General features: G+C 43.1%; 1 protein-coding gene across 1 annotated transcript in view; it reads right to left on the bottom strand.

Moving 5' to 3' along the window:
• Positions 1–23,873, bottom strand: part of MAPK1 (mitogen-activated protein kinase 1) — a 113,657-nt gene that overhangs the window by 28,627 nt on the left and 61,157 nt on the right. Inside the window, exons 3-6 of the mRNA XM_033234081.1 lie at positions 22,152–22,341; positions 15,238–15,354; positions 4,643–4,757; positions 4,209–4,340 (exon numbers count right to left, since the gene is read on the bottom strand). Coding sequence (XP_033089972.1) covers positions 4,209–4,340; positions 4,643–4,757; positions 15,238–15,354; positions 22,152–22,341 — 554 coding nt within the window. The remainder of the gene's footprint in view (positions 1–4,208; positions 4,341–4,642; positions 4,758–15,237; positions 15,355–22,151; positions 22,342–23,873) is intronic.

Raw genomic sequence — 23,873 nt, 5'->3', positions numbered from 1 at the left:
TGCAGTGAGCCAAGATCATGCCACTGCACTCCAGCCCGCTGGGCAACAGGAGCAAAACTTGAAAGAAAGAAAGGAGGGGAGGGGAGGGGAGAAAAAAGAAAACGAAAATAAGCGGCCAGGCACAGTGGCTCAGGCTGAGGCAGGTGGATCATGAGGTCAGGAGTTCAAGACCAGCCTGGCCAAGATGGTGAAACCCCATCTCTACTAAAAATACAAAAATTAGCCAGGCACGGTGGGAGGCACCTGTAATCCCAGCTACTTGGGAGGCTGAGGCAGAGAACTGCTTGAACCCGGGAGGCAGAGGTTGCAGTGAGCCGAGATCACGCCACTGAACTCTAGCCTGGGCGACAGAGTGAGACTCTGTCTCAGAAAAAAAAGAAAAAAACAAAATGAAAACAAGCATAAAAAAAAATCAGAAATAGTTTGATGCAAATCATGATTAACTACAGACAAGAGTAAGGAAACAAACAGGAGAGGAACATCTGGGAGGAGGCTTTTTTTTTTGTTTTTTAAGAGAGAAGAGAGTCTCTCCATCAGCATGGAGTGCAATGATGCAATCACAGCTAACAGCAGCTCTGACCTCCTTGGGCTCACGCAATCCTCTCTCCTCAGTTCCCCAGGTAGTTCAGACTACAGGTAGGTACTACTACACTTGGCTGAATTAGAAGTTTTTAATTTTGTAGAGATGGGGTCTTACTATGTTGTCCAAGCAGGTCTCAAATTCCTGGCCTCAAGCGATCCTCCTGCGTTGACCTTCCAATGGGGTAGGATCACAGGCATGAGCCACCATACCAGGCCTAATGATGCATCTCTATTGCTTATGCACCTCTTTAAAAAAGCAACTCAGGAAATAACATTTAGTAACATTTAGGTAACATGCTTAGGAGGTATAATATACAAGCCAATCTAATCAGTAACATGTATTATGCATGTGACATTCTCGCTAAAAATATCCTACCATCAAAATACATTACATGCCGGGTGTGGCTGCTCACGCCTGTAATCCTAACATTTTAGAAGCCCAGGGTGAGCAGATAGCTTGAGCTCAAGACTTCGGGACCAGACTGGGCAACACGGTGAAAGCCTGTCTCTATAAAGAATACAAAAATTAGCTAGGCATGGTGGCGCAGGTAGTTCCAGCTACTCAGCTGTAGTCCCAGCTATGCAGGTGGCTGAAGTGGGAGGATGGCTTGAGCCTGGGAGGTGGAGGTTGCAGTGAGCCGAGATTGCGCCACTGCGCTCCAGCCTGGGTGATATAGCCAGATCTATCTCAACCCCCGCCCCCAAAAAAAAACCCCAAAACCAAAATACATTATATAATTACAACCACATAGATAGAAGCTTGCACACGTTAGTGCAAAAAAAACGAAAGGTTACTGTGGGATCCTGGTGATCAGGATCATACTCCCTTACCATTCCTCCTATACTTCTTAACTGTCTACAATGATGAAATTCTTCTACCTTTATATGAAAGATTAAAAGAAAGTGTCTACCATTTTCAAAAGAAATTCAGTTTTAAACCACCAAGTATTTCTCAGCCTTCACTCAGGTCAATACATAAAACCAATTCAACATTTAAGTAGACAGTTGTTAAATCTACATATACATATATATTCATATGCATGTACAGATAAACATATATAGATAAAACAGGAAGTTAGAAATAGCTAAATTTCTAACAAGACTGGATAAAAATGCTATAAAATCATTAACGATAAGGTAGATCTATGCACTAATGTGAAAAGATATTCAAGACATAATTCTATTAACAATGACATTTAGGGAATAATTGTAAAAGAATTTTACCTTCTTAAATATTTCTATAATTTCTGAATTTTTAAAAAAGTTAACCCTTATAATAATTATTTTTAAAAAATTAATTATAGGCCGGGTGCGGTGGCTCAAGCCTGTAATCCCAGCACTTTGGGAGGCCGAGACGGGCGGATCACGAGGTCAGGAGATTGAGACCATCCTGGCTAACATGGTGAAATCCCGTCTCTACTAAAAAAAAATACAAAAAAACTAGCCGGGTGAGGTGGCGGGCGCCTGTAGTCCCAGCTACTCGGGAGGCTGAGGCAGGAGAATGGCGTAAACCTGGGAGGCGGAGCTTGCAGTGAGCTGAGATCTGGCCACTGCACTCCAGCCTGGGCAACAGAGTGAGACTCCATCTCAAAAAAAAAAAAAAATTAATTATAGAGAAAATACGCACACATATGCAGATAAAGATATGGAAGGACAAGCACCCTATTCAGATTCCCTCCTCCACTTTTAAGGAATCCTGTTTTTATAAATGGGCCCACCTAGATAATCCACCTACCTAGAGAGACAATCCAGGATAATCTTCCTATCTTTTTTTTTTTTTTTTTTTTGAGAAGACGGAGTCTGGCTCTGTCGCCCAGGCTGGAGTGCAGTGGCGTGATCTCGGCTCACTGCAAGCTCCACCTCCTGGGTTCATGCCATTTTCCTGACTCAGCCTCCCAGGTAGCTGGGATTACAGGTGCCTGCCACCACACCCAGCTAATTTTTTGTATATATATATATATTTTTTTTTTAGTAGAGATGGGGTTTCACCATATTAGCCAGGATGGTCTCCACCTCCTGACCTCGTGATCTACCCACCTCAGCCTCCCAAAGTGCTGGGATTACAAGTGTGAGCCACTGCACCTGGCAACCTTCCTATCTTAAAAGTCAGCTGACGGGCCTGCTCTGGGCATACCACACTGCTCGTGGATCGGCCCTGCTCTGTAATGAGCAGTTGGAAAAAAAAAAAAGGTCAGCTGATAAACAATCTTGATTGCATCTGCAACCATAATTCCTGTTTGCCAGGGAACCTAACACAGTTATAGGCTCTAGAAATTAGAATATAGCCATGGGGGTGGATGGGAGGGTCATTATTCTGGCTATCATGGTTTTATAATAGCATGATGTTTTAAAAACTAGCCGCCTAATACATTTAACAGGTACATGTTAAATAGGAATAAAAGATAATACAATTATTAAACAAAGCTGACCTGAAAAAAAAAAGGGTAAAAATCAAATGTATCACTTTTTTCTTTTATGGGTACTCTAAAAAATCTTTGCCTAACATAAGGTCATGAAGATTCTCTCCTGTTTTCTTCTTGAAGGTTAATAACTTTAGGCCTTATATTTAGGTTTATGTTCCATTTTGAGTTTTGTAAATTTTGCATATGGGTGTCTAATTGTTCCAGCACCATTTGTTGAAGAGACTGACACAAGCAATGACGTGGATTTTTATAAACCTCACATGCATTATGCTGAATGTGAGAATCTAGACATAAAAAGGCTACATACTCCATGATTCCATTAACATGACATGCCGGAAAAGGCAAAACTATAGGGATAGAAATCAGATCAATGATTGCCAGAGATTGGGTTTGGAGAGGGGTGACCCACTACAAATGGCACAAGGCAACTTTTGGGGATGATGGGAGTATTCCACATCTCAATTGCAGTGGTTGTTACACAACAGTTCATGTTTGTTAAAATTCAGAGGCCCACACAACTAAAAAATGTAAATTTTATTCTGTGTAAATTATTATTCAATAAACCTGATTTTAAAAATTATCAAGTGACGAGATGAAAAGGTGTGATTTGTTTGCAGGGTTCTAGAGTTCCTGAGACCTAAAAATGTGACCTTATTAGGCCAAGCACTGTGGCTCACGCCTGTAATCCCAGTACTTTGAGAGGCCGAGGCAGGCAGATCAAAAGGTCAGGAGTTCGATACCAGCCTGGCCAGCATGGTGAAACCCCGTCTCTACTAAAAATACAAAAATGAGCCAGTGTGGTGGTGCGCGCCTGTAGTCCCAGTTACTCGGGAGACTGAGGCAGGAGACTTGCTTGAACCCAGGAGGAGGAGGCTGCAATGAGCTGAGATTGGGGCACTACATTCCAGCCTGGGCGACAGAGTGAGACTCTGTCCCAAACAAAAACAAAACAAAAGAAAGTGACCTTAATGCAAGTTAAAATTAGCAAATAAACCAAAATGGGGAGAACTAGACAGTCATTACCAGGCTCCCTTACTGCATTGCCACTGTTTCCAAAAAAAAAGGGAAGACAGTAATTCAGAGTGAGCACTAAAGAAAGCATTATCCAATAGCCATAGGCTCACTTTTCAGGCTAGTGACCTAACAATTTAACAAACACGAAGCTAAGTCTAAGAAAAAACTCATCAACGAAATAACATTTACCTTTGGAGTCAGCATTTGGGAACAGCCTGTTCCATGGCACCTTATTTTTGTGTGGAAGAGAAAGCAAATAGTTCCTAGCTTTTAAATTTATTATACAATTCAGGTCTTCTTGTGATGGGGATCCAAGAATACCTATCAGATAAAAAAATTAGCTGTTAGTTATCAAGACCAAGGCAAATGACTACACATCATCAATTGTGAGTCAGAATGAACCCTGATAATTAACGGTTTATCACCACCCCTAATGCTTACTTTTCTTAAGTTTTTACACAAAAGTCCTGAACATTTTAAATCAGGGAAGGTTAAAAATTCACACCTACCACAGGTTAAAGACTGTATTAGAACTCTTCTTAATTTAATGAAGTGACTTTGATATAAGCTGTAGGCAGGCAAACTCGAGTAAATCTAGCTCCTGAAGGGCTCGGGAACCTTACCCAGAATGTGGTTCAGCTGGTCAAGATAATGCTTCCCTGGAAAGATGGGCCTGTTAGAAAGCATTTCTGCCAGAATGCAGCCTACAGACCAAATATCAATGGACTTGGTGTAGCCCTGCAGGAGAAAGAGAGAAAAGACTGAAAATGGCATCTGGTGTTATAGGACATGAAAAGATCTTCCTGTATGACAGGAAGAGTCCCATTGCTGATGGGACTCTGAACTTTTCCTTTGACTCTACAATTCGGAAATATGAGTAAACAGCATGGAAAAACAAAAAACAATTTGGCTTTCTTTGAGAAGCGGAACAACCAAGATCATGTGATTTTATTTTTCTCTTCATAGTTGATTAACTTGGGCTGGGCACAGTGGCTCATTCCTGTAAACTCAGCACTTTGGGAGGCAGAGGCGGGCAGATCACTTGAGGCCAGGAGTTTGAGCTTAGCCTGGCCAACATGGTGAAACCCTATCTCTACTAAAAACAAAAAAAAATAGCCGGCCATGGTGGTGGGTGCCTGTAATTCCAGCTACGTGGGAGGCTGAGGCAGGAGAATTGTTTGAACCCAGGAGGCAGAGGTTGCAGTGAGCCAAGATCGTGCCACTGCACTCCAGCCTGGGTGACACAGCGAGACTCCGTCTCAAAACAACAACAAACCCACAAAGTTGATTAACTTATTAAATAAGAATTTCCAAAGTATACATCAGTCCTTTTTTGAAACAATTTGAGAGACAGATTTAGAATTGTCATAAATTGGAGCTGGAAAAACAAAAAAGGTCTAAAAACCTTTTCTGGGCTGGGGGACGAGTGTGCTAGCTCCATCATATTTTACCAATCTCTTCTAAAATATTCTCGGTTGGGCATGGTGGCTCATGTCTGCAATCCCAGCACTTTGGGAGGCCGAGATGGGCGAATCACCTGATGTCAGGAGTTCGAGACCAGCCTGGCCAACATGGTAAAACACTGTCTCTACTAAAACTACAAAAATTAGCCGGGTGTGCTGGTGGGCACCCATAGTTCCAGCTACTCGGGAGCCTGAGGCAGGAGAATCACCTGAACCTGAGGCAGAGGTTGCAGTGAGTCGAGACTGTACCACTGCACTCCAGCCTGGGCAACAGAGGGAGACTCCATCTCCAAAAAATAATAATAATAATAAATAAATAAAATAAATTTAAAAAAAGAATTCTCATCTTCTTTTCCTATTCGTTTTTCAGGAATATATTTTCTTTTAAAGGAATCCTGTTAGAAGTCATGGGAGGATACTTTGGGAAGCTGAGGTGGGAGCACTGCTTGAGGCCAGGAGTTTGAGGATGCAGTGAGCTATGACTGCAGTTGCACTGCTAGACTCCTAATAGCAGCATGTGAAAGAAAATGCATTTCCTCATGTCCTCAACAACACTGGGTATTATCTAATTATTTTATTATTATTATTATTATTTTTGCCACACACAGTGGCTCACACCTGCAGTCCCAGTTACTCGGGAGGCTGAGGTGGGAGGATCACTTGAGCTCAGGGATTGGAGGCTGCAGTGAGCTATGACTGAGCCAATGCATTCCAGCCTGGGTGACAGAGTGAGACCCTGTCTCTAAAAATAAAAATTAAAAAAAAATCACATAAGGATTCTGACTCTTAACAATGGTGCAAAAAAGATGCTTCTCCAAGGAATATAAGCTGACTCTTTTAAAATTAAGAGATGGTGTCATCACTCTGTCACTCAGGCTGAAGTGCAATGGTGTAATTATGCTTCACTGCAAATTCAACTCCCTTGTCTCAGGTGATCCTCTCACCTCAGCCTCCTGAGTAGCTGGGGCTACAGGCATACACCACCACACCTGGTGAATTTTTAAATTTTTTGTAGAGAAGGAGTCCCACTATTTGCCCAGACTGGTGTCAAACTCCTGGGCTCAAATGATCCTCCTGCCTCAGCCAAAGTACTGGGATTATGGCACAAGGCACCATGCCTGGCTCCAGATGAGCCTTCTAATACAATGAAGCGAGAAGTAAAACACTGCTTTTCTGGTATACATGTAAAAAATGCATGACACAAAACTGAGGGGCATTCTACAAAATAGCTCATCGGCACTCTTTTTTTTTTTTTTTTTTTTTTTTTTGAGACGGAGTCTTGCTCTGTCCCCCAGGCTGGAGTGCAGTGGCCAGATCTCAGCTCACTGCAAGATCCGCCTCCTGGGTTCACGCCATTCTCCTGCCTCAGCCTCCCCAGTAGCTGGGACCACAGGCGCCCGCCACCTTGCCCGGCCAATTTTTTGTATTTTTAGTAGAGACAGGGTTTCACCGTGTTAGCCAGGATGGTCTCGATCTCCTGACCTCGTGATCCGCCCGTCTCGGCCTCCCAAAGTGCTGGGATTACAGGCTTGAGCCACCGCGCCCGGCCTAGCTCATCGGCACTCTTAAAGGAGACTAAAGAAACACAACAATCTGTCGCTATGAAAAGTATAAAAATAAATAAGTAAATTAGCCAGGAGCAGGTAGCACGTGCCTGTAGTCTCAGATACTTGGGAGGCTGGCCTTGAGCCCAGGAGGCGGAGGTGCAGTGAGCCGAGACGGTGCCATGGTACTCCAGCCTGGGTGACAGAATGAGAACCCGTTTTTTTTTTTTTTTTTTTTTGGAGACGGAGTCTGGCTTTGTCACCCAGGCTGGAGTGCAATGGCGCGATCTCAGCTCATGCAACCTCCACCTCATGGGTTCAAGCGATTCTCCTGCCTCGGCTTCCTGAGTAGCTGGGATCACAGGCGACTGCCACTATGCCCAGCGAAATTTTTTGCATTTTTAGTAGAGACAGGGTTTCGCCATATTGGCCAGGCTGATCTCAAACTCCTGACCTCATGTGACTTACCTGCCTCAGCCTACCAAAGTGCTGGGATTACAGGTGTGAACCACTATGCCTGGCCTGAGAACCCGGTCTTAAGCAAGCAAACAAACAAAACCCGACAGTATAACGTGTGAGCCTGTGCCCAGGTTGGGGGGGGGGTGGTTTGGGTGGGATATAGTTCAAAGGTTATTGGGATAATATCCAAAATGTGAATATAAACTGTGCATTAGATACTGAATCAGTATTAAGTTTCCTGATTTTGAAAACTGTACTGTGGTCATGTTAGAGAATACTCTTAAGGCAGGGTTTTTCAACCTCAGTATGACTAACATTTTGGGCTGAGGAAGTTTCTATTGGGAGGGCTGTTCTGTACATTGTAGGATTTTTAGCAGCATCTCTGGCCTCTTGATGCAAGGAGCACCCCCTACCCCTCGTTGTAACAACCAAAAATGTCTCTAAACATTGCCACATGTCCCCAGGGAACAACAGAACCATGGTTTGAATACATACTGAAACAAGGTAAAGGGGCATATCTACAATTTACTCTCAAATGACTCAGAGTACGTGGGAGTGCCCACACACATGCACACAAAGAATGATAAAGCAAATGGGGCAAAAGATAAAAAATTGGTGAGCCTGAATCTGGGGTAAAGGGTATTTAGGAGTTCTAACTGGCGGTTCTACAAGAGTGTTCCAGAGACCCCTATGGGTTCCCTCTAGAGGATTTGAGAGGTCACAGTACATTTATTATACTACTAGGACATTTTCATCCTTTTCAGTCAAGAGTGGAAAGGAGATTTTTCCAGATGCAATGTGACGAGTGATGATTTGTACATGAAATGTGACATTTGGAGTATCTGTGTAACTCAGTGAACCAGTATTTTCCAAATACGTAACAAAATCACGCATGAGTATGAGTGCAAGGTAGACTAATGAATTTTAACAAAATAGTATCAAGAGTTCACTGATATGATTTCAGATTCCACACTGCAATTAACCTTTAAGAAACCACCACTTGTTCAAATTGGGGGTAGTATCAAAGAATAGCCACAAGTAGCTGAAAAGACTACTAAAATTTCCCTCCTTTTTCCAGCTACATACCTGTGTGAAGAGTTTTCCTCATGAACTTAAACCGAAACAACATATTTGACAGACTGAATGCAGAACCAGATGAGAATCCAACTGTCTTCTATTAAGCCAGACATTAAAGAGACTTGCAAAAATGAAAACAATGCCACTCTTTTCACCAAAAGATTGTTTTTTGTTTTGTTTTTTTTTTTAAAGACAGGATCTCACCCTGTTGCCCAGGCTGGAGTGCAGTAGTGTGATCATGGTACACTGCAGCCTCAATCTCCTGGGCTCAAGAAATCCTCCCATCTCAGCCTCTTGAGTGGCTGGGACTATAGGTGCACGCCACCACGCCCAGCTGATTTTAAAATTTTTTGTACAGACCGCAGGGTGCGGTAGCTCACGTCTGTAATCCCAGCACTTTGGGAGGCCGAGGTGGGTGGATCACAAGGTCAGGAGATTGAGCCCATCCTGACTAACACGGTGAAACCTCGTCTCTACTAAAAACACACAAAAAATTAGCCAGGTGTGGTGGCGGGCGCCTGTCCCAGCTACTCGGGAGGCTGAGGCAAGAGAATGGCATGAACCCAGGAGGCGGAGATTGCAGTGAGCTGAGATCGCACCACTATACTCCAGCCTGGGCGACAGAGTGAGACTCCGTCTCAAAAAAAAAAAAAAAAAAAACAACTTTTTTTTTTTGTACAGACAGAGTCTCACTATGTCGCCAGGGCTGGTTTCAAACTCCTGGTGATCCTCCTGCATTGGCCTCCCAAAGCGTTGGGATTATAGGGAAGAGCCATCACGTCTGGCCTCACTAAAATGTTTTTATTGTGGAAAATAAACTTATTCTTATGAAAAACATACAACTTAGCATGTAGTAGGTTTACTATTTAAAAATTAATTAATACATTTTAAAGTTTCATATTATAGGCCGGGCGTGGTGGCTCACGCCTGTAATCCCAGGACTTTGGGAAGCTGAGGCGGTTAGATCACCTGAGGTCAGGAGTTTGAGACCAGCCTGGCCAACATGGTGAAACCCCGTCTTCACTAAAAAATACAAAAATTAGCCGGGCATGGTGGCAGGTGCCTTAATCCCAGCTACTTGGGAGGAAGAAGGCAGGAGAATCGTTTGAACCCAGGAGGCGGAGGTCGTAGTGAGCCAAGATTGAGCTATTGCACTCAAGCCTGGGGGACAAGAACAAGACTTCTCTCAAAAAAAAAAAAAAAAGGTTTCATATTTAAAATAACAATAGATATAACCTACATAAATAAAAAAACATGTGTGGGTCCTTGATTTTTTTTTTTTTTGAGACAGAGTCTCACTGTGCAGTGCTGGAGTACTGTGGCACGATCTCGGCTCATTGCAACCTCCACCTCCTGGGTTCAAGCAATTCTCCTGCCTCAGCCTCCAAGTAGCTGGGATTACAGGCGTGTGCCACCATGCCCAGTGCATTTTTTGTATTTTTAGTATAGATAGGGCTTTTCCATGTTGGCCAGGCTGGTCTCAAACACCTGGGCTCAACTGATCCATCTGCCTCAGCCTCCCAAAGTGCTGGGATTACAGGTGTGAGCCACCACACCCAGCTGGTTCTTGATAATTTTTAACATATGTAAAGGGATCTTGGCTGGGCGCAGTGGCTCATGCCCATAATCCCAGCAATATGGGAGGCTGAGGTGGTTGGATCAGTTGAGCTCAGGAGTTTGAGACCAGTCTGGCCAACATGGCAAAACCCTGTCCCTACAAAAACATACAAAAGTTAGCCGGGCATGGTGATACACGCTTGTAGTCCCAGCTACACAGGAGGCGAGGCCTGGGAACGCTTGCGCCCAGGACGGGGAGGCTGCCATTCTGGGTGAGAGAGAGAAATCCTGTCTCAAAAAAACAAAACAAACAAAAAACAAAAGCCAGGTGCGGTGGCTCACGCCTGTAATCCCAGCACTTTAGGCTGAGGTGGGTGGATCATCTGAGGTCAGGAGTTCAAGGCCAGCCTGGCCAATGTGGTAAAACCCCGTCTCTATTAAAAATACAAAAATCAGGCAGGTGTGGTGGTGGGAGCCTGTAACCCCAGCTACTTGGGAGGCTGAGGCAGGGAGAACTGCTTGAACCCGGGAGACGGAGGTTGCAGTGAACCGAGATGGCGCCATTACACTCCACCTGGGCGACAGAGCGAGACTCCGTTTCAAAAAGAAAAAAAAGGAGGCTAGGTGCAATGGCTCACACCTGTAATCCCAGACTTTGGGAGGCTGAGGAGGGTGGATGACTTGAGGTCAGGAGTTTTAGACCAGCCTGACCAACATGGTGAAACCCCGACTCTACTAAAAATATAAAAATTAGCTGGGCGTGGTGGCATGCGCTTGTAATCCCAGCTACTCAGGAGGCTGAGGCATGAGAATCACTTGAACCTGGGAGGCGGCAGTTGCAGTGAGCTGAGCACTCCAGCCTGGGTGACAGAGTAAGACCCATTCTTAAAAAAACAGAAAGAACGAACGAACGAAAGAATGACCAAACGAACGAGCGAACGAAAGAAATGTAAAGGGATCCTGAGACCAGAAGGTTTGACAATGGCTACCTTATACTTTTCTTACAACTTTTATTTTTTTTGACAGTCTCACTCTGTTGCCCAGGCTGGAGTGTAGTGGCATGACCTCGACTCACTGCAACCTCTGCCTCCCAGGTTCAAACAATTCTCATGCCTCAGCCTCCTGAGTAGCTGGGATTACAGGTGTCTGCCATCATGCCTGACTAATTTTTTGTATTTTTAGTAGAGATGGGGTTTCACCAAGTTGGCCAGGCTGGTATCGAACTCCTGGCGAGTAATCCACCCATCTCGGCCTCCCAAAGTGCTGGGATTACAAGTGTGAGCCACCGTGCTTGGCAACTTTTATTTTTAAAAATTTTTTTCTTTCCTAAACAAGCTAAAACAGAGCAAGTTTTCTGAAAGCTGAAATTCTATAAAACGTTACAAATATGTACACAGAGTGCTCTAGCTTCTCAAAACTGGGACAATATGAGTTAAAAAAAAAAAAAAGAAAATGAAAATGGACAACACATAAAAAAAAATCCTAGGCCGGGTGTGGTGGCTCACGCTTGTAATCCCAGCACTTTGGGAGGCCGAGGTGGGCGGATCATGAGGTCAGGAGATCAAGACCATCTTGGCTAACATGGTGAAACCCCATCTCTACTAAAAACACAAAAAATTAGCCGGGTGTGGTGGCAGGCGCCTGTAGTCCCAGCTACTCAGGAGGCTGAGGCAGGAGAATGGCGTGAACCCGAGAGGTGGAGCTTGCAGTGAGCCGAGATTGCAGCACTGCACTCCAGCCTGGGCGCAGAGTGAGACTCCATCTCAAAAAATAAAATAAAATAAAAAATCCTGGGTCTGTAATAGTGTTTTAAAAACAAAGGTAGGATACACAGGAAGAAAAAGGGTAAATGGGAAAAATCTTCATAGAAGAATGCTAGCTAATACAAGTAAAAGGAAGAATAAATTTAGAAAATTACCATTTTATAACCCCCAATATGATAACTGACAGAAGTAAGTGCTGAATCACTGGGGGAAGGCTGCTGGGAAACAGATTCACATACACCATTCTCCAGGAATCTGTAGTGGTCATGTCAGAAACGTGCAAGCTACATCTCATCAGAAGAATCCACAATGTGAACCACTCTGTGAAACAACTGATCTGTACATTGCAAAGTACTGAATATCTTGAAGAAGAGAGGAAGGGCAAGACTGTTCTAGACTAAGAATAATGCATGAAACTATTAAATCATGTGCTGAAAACAGAGTTACCTAGACTTTTTTGGGGGGATGGGATGTCATGGAATTAATGCTGATCATTTTGTGAAAGTCTAAGGGTACTCTAGCTGTGGGAAGAACACTTTCTTTGTAAGAAGCATTAGTATGCCCCAAAGGGTCTAGGAGTGAAGTGGTATATGTTGCTGAAGTGTCACATGGTCTGACAAAAGAGAAGAGACAGAAGAAGAGAGAGAGAGAGAGAGAAAGGAAAGAGTAAGAGAGGGAAGGAGGGATAAGAAACGTGACAAGATGTTAACAGCTGGAGAATCAAGGACAGGGGCATATGAGTGTTCACTCTACTCTCAATTTTTCTATGGGTTTGATAATTTTCTACATTAATAAAAATGAACAAAATGAAGACAACTGTTAGAAGTAACATTCTCGGCCGGGCGCGGTGGCTCAAGTCTGTAATCCCAGCACTTTGGGAGGCCGAGACGGGCGGATCACGAGGTCAGGAGATCGAGACCATCTTGGCTAACACGGTGAAACCCCATCTCTACTAAAAATACAAAAACTAGCCGGGCGAGGTGGCGGGCGCCTGTAGTCCCAGCTACTCGGGAGGCTGAGGCAGGAGAATGGCGTAAACCCGGGAGGCGGAGCTTGCAGTGAGCTGAGATCTGGCCACTGCACTCCAGTCCGGGCGACAGAGCGAGACTCCGCCTCAAAAAAAAAAAAAAAAAAAAAAAAGAAGTAACATTCTCAGGCTACAGGTATTGCGAATAAGAAAAAAATGAACACTCAATTTTCACTTTGGTGACCCTGCAAGTAGAAGGAAAAGCTGGTCATCTTGAAGAACACCCTCTCTGGATACTTCTCCCTGGAGGGTAATCAAGAAGTGAAGACAGTGGTGGCATCTAAGTCAGAACGGAGACTGCAAGACCAAGAAGCCACACCAGGACAAACGCACACCAACAGCTCCATTTACAACTGGCACTGAACACTGGCATGCCAATGCTCCTTGTTTAGAATGGCTGTCACGTGGCCAGTCAGAGAAAGAACCTGTTATGTGGGATTATTTGTGATACAGAATTAGAGAGTCAACATGGCATTTTCTCCTCTGAAACATCTGTTACACCAAATCCTTCTTTATAATGGAATTTATGTTAATGAGATTTTACTTTCATAACTAAACTGAACAAATGTAGGACATCAAGAAAAACTAAATGCTTTAAACAAATTCCATTTCCTTATGAAAAAAATCTAATAGCTTATCTGTACTCATAAAGGATGGAGGAAGAGAAAGAAGCCTATGAGCTAATTAGACCTGTTGTTTCATTTCCACTAAGCCTCTCAGGACTATTTCTGGTTCCTGGGCCCTAGATACAAGATCCAATGTCTATTTCTGTTGCTTTTCTTCAAGTATCTTTACATGATAGCAGATGGAACTGTGTTTAAGAATCTTATAAACCTGAGACACTAGTTATAGGTAGTATGTCAGGCCTACTTAACTACTCAATTTTCACACCTTATTCATATATTATTTGCAAATGACAGTAAAAATACTGAATCTCAATCTCCATAGCAGCCCTCAATTTTTGCCTCCTGGCTCACAAACCCAACAAAAAATGTCACACTTCACTTTTTTGGGCTTTTGTAAACTTATTCAACCATTTCTTATGACCAAGACACAGACCTTGCTAGTACAGTGTGGATGAGACCTGGATGCACTCTCTATAGCCACTCACAGATGCAGAAGAAAGCACTTCATCTGGAAGCAGGAAATCATGGAAATCATATAATTTCAAAAGAATCCACAGCAGTTCCTACTCTGTTCACATTTATGTTTTCTTCAAGTACAACAAATTACAATATAATTCTGCCAAAGAGACATTCTTCATTATCAGATAAATTTGACCTTTATAGAACAGCCCTGGCCCATGTTTACAGAAATACACATTACTGAATAACCTCTACAACAAACCCAGCGCACACCTAACAGTGACAGCGATAGGAAGGACTTCAGGACAGCTGTCCAAGGAGTGAAACACAGACCACTTATGGTAATAGTGACTGGAGAGGCACACCCTCTCCTACTCTACAACCGTCAGCACTATACTAGCTGAGGTAGAGAGGCTGAGGCCTAGGGCCCAGAAGTTCAACGCCAAACAAAATTTAGACAGCACCTTGGGGCCAGGTGTGGTGGCTCATCCCTATAACCCCAGCACTTTGGTGCAGGGGCTGAGGTGGGTGGATCCCTTGAGCTCAGGAATTCAAGACCAGCCTGGGCAACATAGGAAGACCCCCTACTTTTACAAAAAAAAATTAAAAAATCAGCCAGGTGTGGCCAGGTGCAGTGGCTCACGCCTGTAATCCCAGCACTTTGGGAGGCTGAGGCAGGCGGATCTTGAGGTCAGGAGATAGAGACCATCCTGGCTAACATGGTGAAACCCCATCTCTACTAAAAATACAAAAAATTAGCCGGGCGTGGTGGGGGGTGCCTGTACTCCCAGCTACTCGGGAGGCTGAGGGAGGAGAATGGCATGAACCCAGGAGGCAGAGCTTGCAGAGAGCCGAGATTGCGCTACTGCACTCCAGCCTGGGCGACAGAGGGAGACTCTATTTCAAAAAAAAAAAAATTAGCCAGGCGTAGTGGTGCACTCTGTAGTTCCAGCTACTCTGGAGATTGAGGTGAGGAGGGTCACTTGAGCCTGGGAGGTTGAGACTGTGAGCCGTGATGGTGCCACTGCACTCCAGCCTGGGTGACAGAGTAAGACCCTGTCTCAAAAAAAAAAAAATTAAATTAAATTAAATTAAAAAAAAGACAGCACCTTGGCTCTGACCAGGTAGGCCAACTCTCAACAAGTAGAAACAGAGACTGAGAGGGAGACTTATGGCTTACTGCAATGCATTCAGAAAGTTCTCCTACTTACTGGATTTCTTTTTATGCAAACTTAGTCCTTACCTTGGAATTCAACATAATTTCTGGAGCCCTGTACCAACGTGTGGCCACATATTCTGTCAGGAACCCTGTGTGATCATGGTCTGGATCTGCAACACGGGCCAGGCCAAAGTCACAGATCTAAGAGAGAAAAAAACTTCTTAGAAATTCTAACCTTTCACATCAAAACATCACAACAATAAAAAAGGCAATAGCAATCATAATGATACTAACTAGTTGTTACCATTACTATGTTGCAGATACTTTCTGGGCATTCTAGAAATTCATTAATTAATTTTCCCAACAACCTGAAAAGCAATCAACATGTTAGAGACCAGGACACAGGCTGAAGAAGTCTTTACAGGACACACTTTAAGAAGCATCCCTACCTTTCATTATCTGCTTAGCACAAAGCAATCTCAATTAGGTGAACTGACAAAAACTGTTCTGGATAAAGTCACCAAAAACAACCAGTACCCTTTTCTCAGCCTGTCCTGCTGGAGCTCTGACGATTGCTGTGAAGATCTGCACTGACCTTCTATTTCTCAGACTCTACTTTCTGTGAGTCTTCTACTTAGTCTATAAATATAAGTATTTCCAAAGAATCTTCCCACTTCCTTCTCCTTCCAGGTAGTCAAACCTACTCCCAAAGCTTTTTTTTTTTTAAGTTTCATATACTGAAGAATATTTTATTTTTAAAAAATTCATAGTTTCTCATTTTCTCCAGTCTCAACCATCTACTGGCCTTTCATCATCTGGCCCTCCAATACTGTGGTGTGGCTTATTTTCTATTTTTGGTAGAGATGGTGTTTCACCATGTTGGCCAGGCTGGTCTCGAACTTCTCACCTCTCAGGTGCTTCAACCACCTCAGCCTCCCAAAGTGTTGGGATTACAGGTGTGAGCCACCAGGCCTGGCCATGACTTTTTTTGAGGTCTATCAACACTATAATATCAAAGACTAACCAAATTTACACGACACTAACCAATACAATGCCAATGCTACAAAATAAAAAAGGAGTAGTACTCAGTATAATTTCATACAAAGGGAAATAAAGATATGGTTCAAGAAAATATACCTTTTGGGCTGTGTAAATTCAGATTTTCAAAAACAAAGGGAGCCCAAAAGACATGTTTCATTTGTATCTATCAGAGTCTTTCACAGGCACAGCCAGAATTTTCACATGTTGTGATCCCAGCATCTTGTGACTCCCACTGGGATTTCTGTGGGATCAGTCTAGTAAACAAGGGTACAGACTACTATAGCTCACATTCCCTGGTAGTTACACTAGAAATGTGCTAGCAGAGCCTCCATAGAGGGTCTGTAACCCTGGTGAGTTCCCGTGGTCCTGAAAAATAAAGTCTACAAGAGAGGATCCTGGAAGGGTCCTGAGATGTCGATGTCTGCTGGGTCTTAAGCTTCAGATAATAAGTGCAAAGCATGTTTATGGAAACCAAAAAGCAAGCTTATTTCTGTCGGCCTTGACTGATACCAGAGCCAAAAGTTAAAGGTCTAAGACACTGAAAATAGCTGATATCAGTAAGGGTTCAAGAGTAAAAAAACACTTTGTAACACAGAAGCCATTGGATAAAGGGACAAAATCCTCTTGAAAATTCAAAAGGACCTAAATAACAGGAGGTCAGTGAGGCTGCAAGTTACAAACTACCTAGGCCAAGGGTCCTGTGGGAATGGGCATCACGGTCACCACAAGGCACTGGGGATGTGATAAATGTGTAGTGATCCCAGAGCTCCAGGAAACACAAGTCCTCTCCTCACGTGGTGTTCTATGTACACTGTCGTATGTACATGTCATGTAATATGACAGGTAGTTCATGTCATATGTACACTGAACTACCACTGCCTCTTGCCCTGCTTGGACATGCTCACTGCACCAAATCAGTGACATACCATACCCATCTTTGAATGAGATTCTCTCTTCTTACATTTATACCCATGAGAATGATGTACACACAGAATGCTGCATACTTTTTTTTTTCTCCTGAGACAGAGTCTCACCCTGTCGTCCAGGCTGGAGTGCAGTGGTGCCATCTCAGCTCACTCCAACCTCTGCCTCCCAGCGATTCTCGTGCCTCAGTCTCCCAAGTAGCTGGGATTACAGGTGTGTGCCACCACACCCAGCTAATTTGTTTGTATTTTCAGCAGAGACAGGGTTTCACCAAGTTGGCCAGATTGGACTTGAACTGCTGACCTCAGGCCATCCGCCTGCCTCAGCCACCCAAAGTGCTGGGATTACAGGCATGAGCCAAGGCACCTGGCCACTGTATACTTTTAAAATATTAGTGAAGATTGGGTGCGGTGGCAAACGCCCGTACAATCCCAGCATTTTGGGAGGTCAAGGCGGGCGGATCACGAGATCAGAAGTTCGAGATCAGCCTGGCCAATATGGTGAAACCCCGTCTCTACTGAAAATATAAAAATTAGCCAGGCATGGTGGCGGGCACCTGTAATCCCAGCTACTCAGGAGGCTTTGGCAGGAGAACTGCTTGAACCCAGGAGGTGAAGGTTGCAGTGAGCTGAGATCATGCCACTGCACTCCAGCCTGGGCAACAGAGCAAGACTGTCTCGAAAAAGTATATAAAATTAAAATTAAATAAAATAAATAAAAGTTAGTGAATTGTACCACTTTAAATATTCAAAATATAATGTTATGCTTCTGATTCCTTGTGTTAACTTGGGTATTCAAGACGATGCCTGAATTATGCCATGGCCAACAACTCATGTGTGTGTGTGAGTGTGAGCAGGTGAATAGAATGGCCTTAAAGACAAGTCCATAAACTGGGAAGAGACAACAGAGAAAGTAGTCTGGTTCTGTTTGTTTTATTCTTTTTTTTTTTTTTGAGACGGAGTCTTGCTCTGTCCCCCAGGCTGGAGTGCAGTGGCCGGATCTCAGCTCACTGCAAGCTCCGCCTCCTGGGTTTACGCCATTCTCCTGCCTCAGCCTCTCAAGTAGCTGGGACTACAGGCACCCGCCACCACGCCCAGCTAGTTTTTTGTATTTTTTTGGTAGAGACGGGGTTTCACCGTGTTAGCCAGGATGGTCTCGATCTCCTGACCTCATGATCCGCCCGTCTCGGCCTCCCAAAGTACTGGGATTACAGGCTTGAGCCACCGCGCCCGGCCTGTTTTATTCTTAAGGATGAACACTTTCAAGCAAAAATAAGAGCCAATTCTTCCCAGAAATGTTATATGCTTAAAATATTGACTGAGAACGTCTCTCCAAAAACAAAAGCAATCTGCCATAACTAGGCTATGATGATAACCAAAAGAAAAAAAAAAAAAACACGAGGAGACATAAAAATATTCACTGTAAATTTTCAAGAAAATCATTTAGTGTCAAAGAAGCAGTACAGCCATCCTAAACATAGCTTTATTCGTTTTGTGCCCACCTGACTCTTAGTTGCACTGATAAAGGGAAAGAAGCTGGTTCCATCCCATGTGGAAAGGACATAAACCCGTATCAGAAGGATCCCAAGACGTGACAGAGTCCAGTCCACACAATATCTGATGAAGGAAGCTGTCCTCTACAACACCTTACTGGACATTGGCCACCGTGTTCACCCACCGTGACAAAACCCACTGCTTTTTACACACAGTTCTAGAAGGTTCCCCATGATCTACTTGCAACCAACCTTTCCAGCTTAGTGTCAATGACTCCCTATTACTCATCCAATGCTGCAGCCACAGGGAGGAAGACTCAGTGTTTTTGGTAGTAGTCCCTCCCTTATTTTATTTCTGTACCTTCTGCCTACAATACCCTACGTCCAGTACAGCCGCTGCCTTCCCACAGGAAAAGCTACCTATCCTCGAGGGCCGGCACAGACACCACCTTCTCCCTGCTGCCTCCTAGCCCCAGCCAGAGCTAAACCACCTCTCTCCTTTGCATCTGTACACCATTTTTTTCTCCATCTCAGTTACAGAACATCTCATTATAATCACCTACTGTCTACCAGATTTCTGATCTATCAGTTTTCAGATTTCAAGGGCAGACCCTCATCTCTCTTGTCTGGTATATCTCACAGGGCTTCTCATAGGAGTGTCTGTCGAACTGAAATCTAACAAATGATTATTGCTATACCTCTATATGTACTTAAGCAGCTTTATTACGCTATAATTCACACATCATACAATTTGCTCATTTAAAGTGTATAACTCAATGGTTTTAGTATTATAATGGTGGACTTACACAACCATTACCACCATCCAATTTGAAAATATTTTTATAACCTCAAAAAGAGATTCCAGTGAGTTAGTATTCCTTCCTTCATTATTCTCCCAACTCCTCCAGCCCTAGGCAATCAGTAATCCACTAATCTAATTTCTGTCTCTATGGATTTGCCTATTCTAGACATTTCATGTAAACAGAATCATACAGTATGTGTCCTTTGCGACTGCCTTCCTTCACAGACATAATGTTTGCAAGATTAATCCATGGTGTAGCATTATCAGTACTTCACTCCTTTCTCTTCTGCTGTGTGGATCCACCACATTTTATTTATTCATCATCAGTTGGACATTTAGATTGTTTCTACTTATTGGCTATAGTGAACAATACCGCTATGAAGATTTGTGTTCAAGTTTTTGTGTAGATGCATGTTTTCATTTTCACTAAGGAGTGAATCCTCACCAACACTTACTATCTGACTTTTTAAATTACAGCCATCCTAGTTAGGATAAAGTTATTTCAGTGTAATTTTGATTTCCATTTTTCTATTGACTAATGATGTCAAGCATCTACCATTCCATGTGCTTATTGGCCATTTGTATATCTTCTTTAGAGAAATGTCTATTCAGATCCTTTGACAATTTTTTAAACTAGGCTATTTACCTTTTCATTTATTGAGTTATATTATGGGGTCTTCATATATTCTAGTTGTAAGTCTCTTACCAGATGTATGATTTGCAAATACCTTCTCTCATTCTGTGGCTTGCCTTTTCACTTTTTTGATGGTTTGCTTTGTAGCACAAGTTTCTAATCTTGATGGACTTCACTTACTTTTTTTCTTTTGTTGCCTGTGCTTTTGGTGTCATGTCTAAGAGGCTTTGCCTAACATAAGATTGCAAAGATTTACTTCTATGTTTTCTAAGAGTATTAAAGTTTTAGCTTTTAAATTGAGTTCTTCAATCCATTTTGAATTTTTTTTTCCTTTTGAGACAGGGTCTCACCCTGTCACCCCAGATGGAGTGCAGTGGCACAATCTCTGCTCACTGCAACTTCCACCTCCCAGGCTCAAGCAGTCCTCCCACTCAGCCTCCTGAGTAGCTGGGACCACAGGCACATGCCACCACGCCCAGATTAATTTTTTTGTATTTTTGGTATAGATGGGGTTTTGCCATGTTGCCCAGGCTGGACTTGCTCCACAGCTCAGGCAATCCACCTGCCTTGGCCTCCCAAAGTGCTGGGATTACAGGCACAACCACTGCACCCAGCCATTTTGAATTAATTTTTTCATCTTTTTGTATGTGGCTATTCAGTTGTCCCAGATTCATTTGCTGAAAAGACTATTCTCTCCCCAATGAAGGGTCCTGGCATCCTTGTCAAAATTCAGCTGACCAGAGATATATGGGCTTATTTACTGACTCTTGCTTCTATTCCACTGACCTATATGTCTATTCTCATGTCAGTAGCACACTGTCTTGATTACTGTGTTTTGCAGCAAGTTTTGAAATCAGGAAGTGTATCAGTCCTCCTCCTCCATATGAATTTCCATATGAAGTTTAGGATCAGCCTGTCAATTTCTATAGAAAAAAAACAGCTGGGGCTTTGATAGGGATTGCAATAAATCTGCAGATCAATTTGGAGAATACCACCATCTTAACAGTATTAAGTCTTATGATCCATGGACATGGGATATCTTCCCATTTATTTAGGTCTTCTTGAATTCCTGTGCATTTTTTTAGACTGAATTGACATCGCTTTATCACATCTAAGATATCCATAAATTTCCCTCCTTGTTTACCTGTGACACCCATTAAAATAGAAATATGTAAATGCTGCATATTTTCAGGAGAACTCTGAGGACTGTCAAGAATTTGGGGTTTTCTTATTTAGTTGGAATGCCATATTAGGTATTAAAGTCAGTGAGGTTAAGTTTTCTGCTGCTATCTTTTGAATAAAATTTATTGAAGAAAAATGTAACCAACGAAATAGATGATTTTAAAACTAATACATAATGTACATGATCCTGTTTACCTACATAAAGTATAAAAGTACACATGTAAGAGCATAGAAAATACTTTGGGAGAAAATACACCAATTTGTTTTTTGTTTGTTTGTTTTTTGGGGACAGAGTTTTGCTCTGTCACTCAGGCTGGCGTGCAGTGGTGTGATCTCGGCTTCCTGCAATCTCCACCTCCCAGGTTCAAGCAGTTCTCCTGCCTCAGTTCCCACGTAGCTGGGATTACAGGGGCGTGCCACCATGCCCAGCTGATTTTTGTATTTTTAGTAGAAATGGGGTTTCGCTATGTTGGCCAGGCTGGTCTCAAACTCCTGACCTCAGGTGATCCACCCATCTCGGCCTCCCAAGATGCTAGGATTACAGGCGTGAGCCACCGCAACCGGCCACCAATTTGTTACAGTAGTTAGTTATCTTGGCCTGGTGCTGTGGCCCATGTATGTAATCCCAGCACTTTGGGAGGCCGAGAAAGGAGGACTGCTTGAGCCCAGGAGTTCAGACCAGGCTGGGCAACATACTAAGACTCTGTCTTAAAAAAAAAAAAAGAAAAAAAAAAGTATCTCTGGGGAAAAAGGAGCAATGGGATAAGGAAGAAGAGGACTACCACTCTACTAGCATTTTTGCCATAAAAATGTTTTTGGGCATTTCTGGTGACATTTAAAATACGACAGTGACAAATATAACTATGCTTCAGTGAAAGAGTTTTTCAATATATATCACCTTAATAGTTAATAACCTGGCTGACCTTGAGATCACAGGTGGTGTTGAGCAGCAGGTTGGAAGGCTTGAGGTCACGGTGCAGAACGTTAGCTGAATGGATATATTTTAACCCTCTGAGGATCTGGTAAAGAAAATAGCAGATATGGTCGTTGCTGAGGTGTTGTGTCTTCAAGAGCTTGTAAAGATCTGTTTCCATGAGGTCTTGTACTATATATCTGTTTGCACAGGTTAAGTAAAACACCAATTAGCTGGTCATATTTAGCAAAGCGTTGAAAACAAAAATGCATCCTCTCTTGACTCTCTTTCCAAACAGTCCATTATTACACCATGAGGCCCTTAAAGGAAAGAAACTGAGGAAAACTTGGTTTCTTTCACGGAAGGAATCTGAAGTCGTTAACTTCTTTTAGGTCCTGTGAGATGGCAAGAATTACGGCATTACATCTGACTGATGCAGTTATGGGCCTAGACTGAGATCTGAAACAGGCTGTTACAGAAATTCTGGTCAATCTTCAAGTCTCAACCTCTTTGTTCTCTAAATTGTCCACCATCAACGAATCCCCTCCAAGGTTTGTTGGAAATACTGGTGGCCTGTAAGTAGCACATATTCCCTCCTCTGTTTGGTCCAGTAACCTGTAATGTCATTATTCTTTTTTTTTTTTTTTTTTTTTTTTTTGAGGCGGAGTCTCGCTCTGTCGCCCAGGCTGGAGTGCAGTGGCCGGATCTCAGCTCACTGCAAGCTCCGCCTCCCGGTTTACGCCATTCTCTCGCCTCAGCCTCCCGAGTAGCTGGGACTACAGGCGCCCGCCATCTCGCCCGCTAGTTTTTTTGTATTTTTTTTTTTAGTAGAGACGGGGTTTCACAGTGTTAGCCAGGGTGGTCTCGATCTCCTGACCTCGTGATCCGCCCGTCTCGGCCTCCCAAAGTGCTGGGATTACAGGCTTGAGCCACCGCGCCCGGCCGTCATTATTCTTTTTCCTTCTTGTTGCCGCTCCCCTCCTCTCTCAAGCTCCTCAAAAGCCAAACATAAAACTTCCAGAAATACAGGTCTAGAAACATACTCTTACTAGTAAATCCAACCCTAAGTCTATTTTCTTACTCTCCCATAACTGTTAAGATCCTAAATAAATAAAACTATGGGCAAGTCATACTAAGAAGGGGTTTCTGCCTGTTTTGTTCCTCTTGCTTTCTTGCCTGGTCACTTATTTAACTACCTAAAACTTCAGCTACGGCTACTTTCCTTCTAACAGAAATTAAATTATTAAAGCATTTAGCCTTTAACTTCATCAAAGTATTATTTCATTAGCAGTATTTCTGCATTTTTTTTACTCTCTTCTGTGTAAATACTATTCTCTGTTTCTTACAGATTGATGCTAGAGGCGGCGCAGCATGGGATTCAAAGGAAACATGATTTTAAAATCTGTCATTTGAGAGAGGCTTATTTTCATGGCAAAAGTAAAGTAGGACCAACAGGTGGTAGTGGCAGGAGGCATTTCACTTCAAATATCATTACAACTTATTAACAGAGCTGTTTAAAAATGGAAAGGGCTGCCTAGAGACAGCGAGCTCCCGCACCCTGGAGGGGTGGAATACAAATTGGGTAAACTGGTAGGAGTGCTGTATAACCCTCTCCCTTCTGGCAGATCCTCTTCAGTATACTTAACCTCTCTATCTTTCAAATGGAGTCTGCCCAGGCAGCATCCTCTAAACCTGTTCAGTCCAGATATCTAAATGTTGGTCATAGTTAATC

This window comes from Trachypithecus francoisi, unplaced genomic scaffold (assembly GCF_009764315.1).
Source record: "Trachypithecus francoisi isolate TF-2019V2 unplaced genomic scaffold, Tfra_2.0 Lachesis_group14, whole genome shotgun sequence".
Lineage (NCBI taxonomy): Eukaryota > Metazoa > Chordata > Mammalia > Primates > Cercopithecidae > Trachypithecus > Trachypithecus francoisi.
The sequence above is the reverse complement of the archived record's forward strand: the minus strand, read 5'-3'. Positions and strand labels throughout refer to the sequence as shown.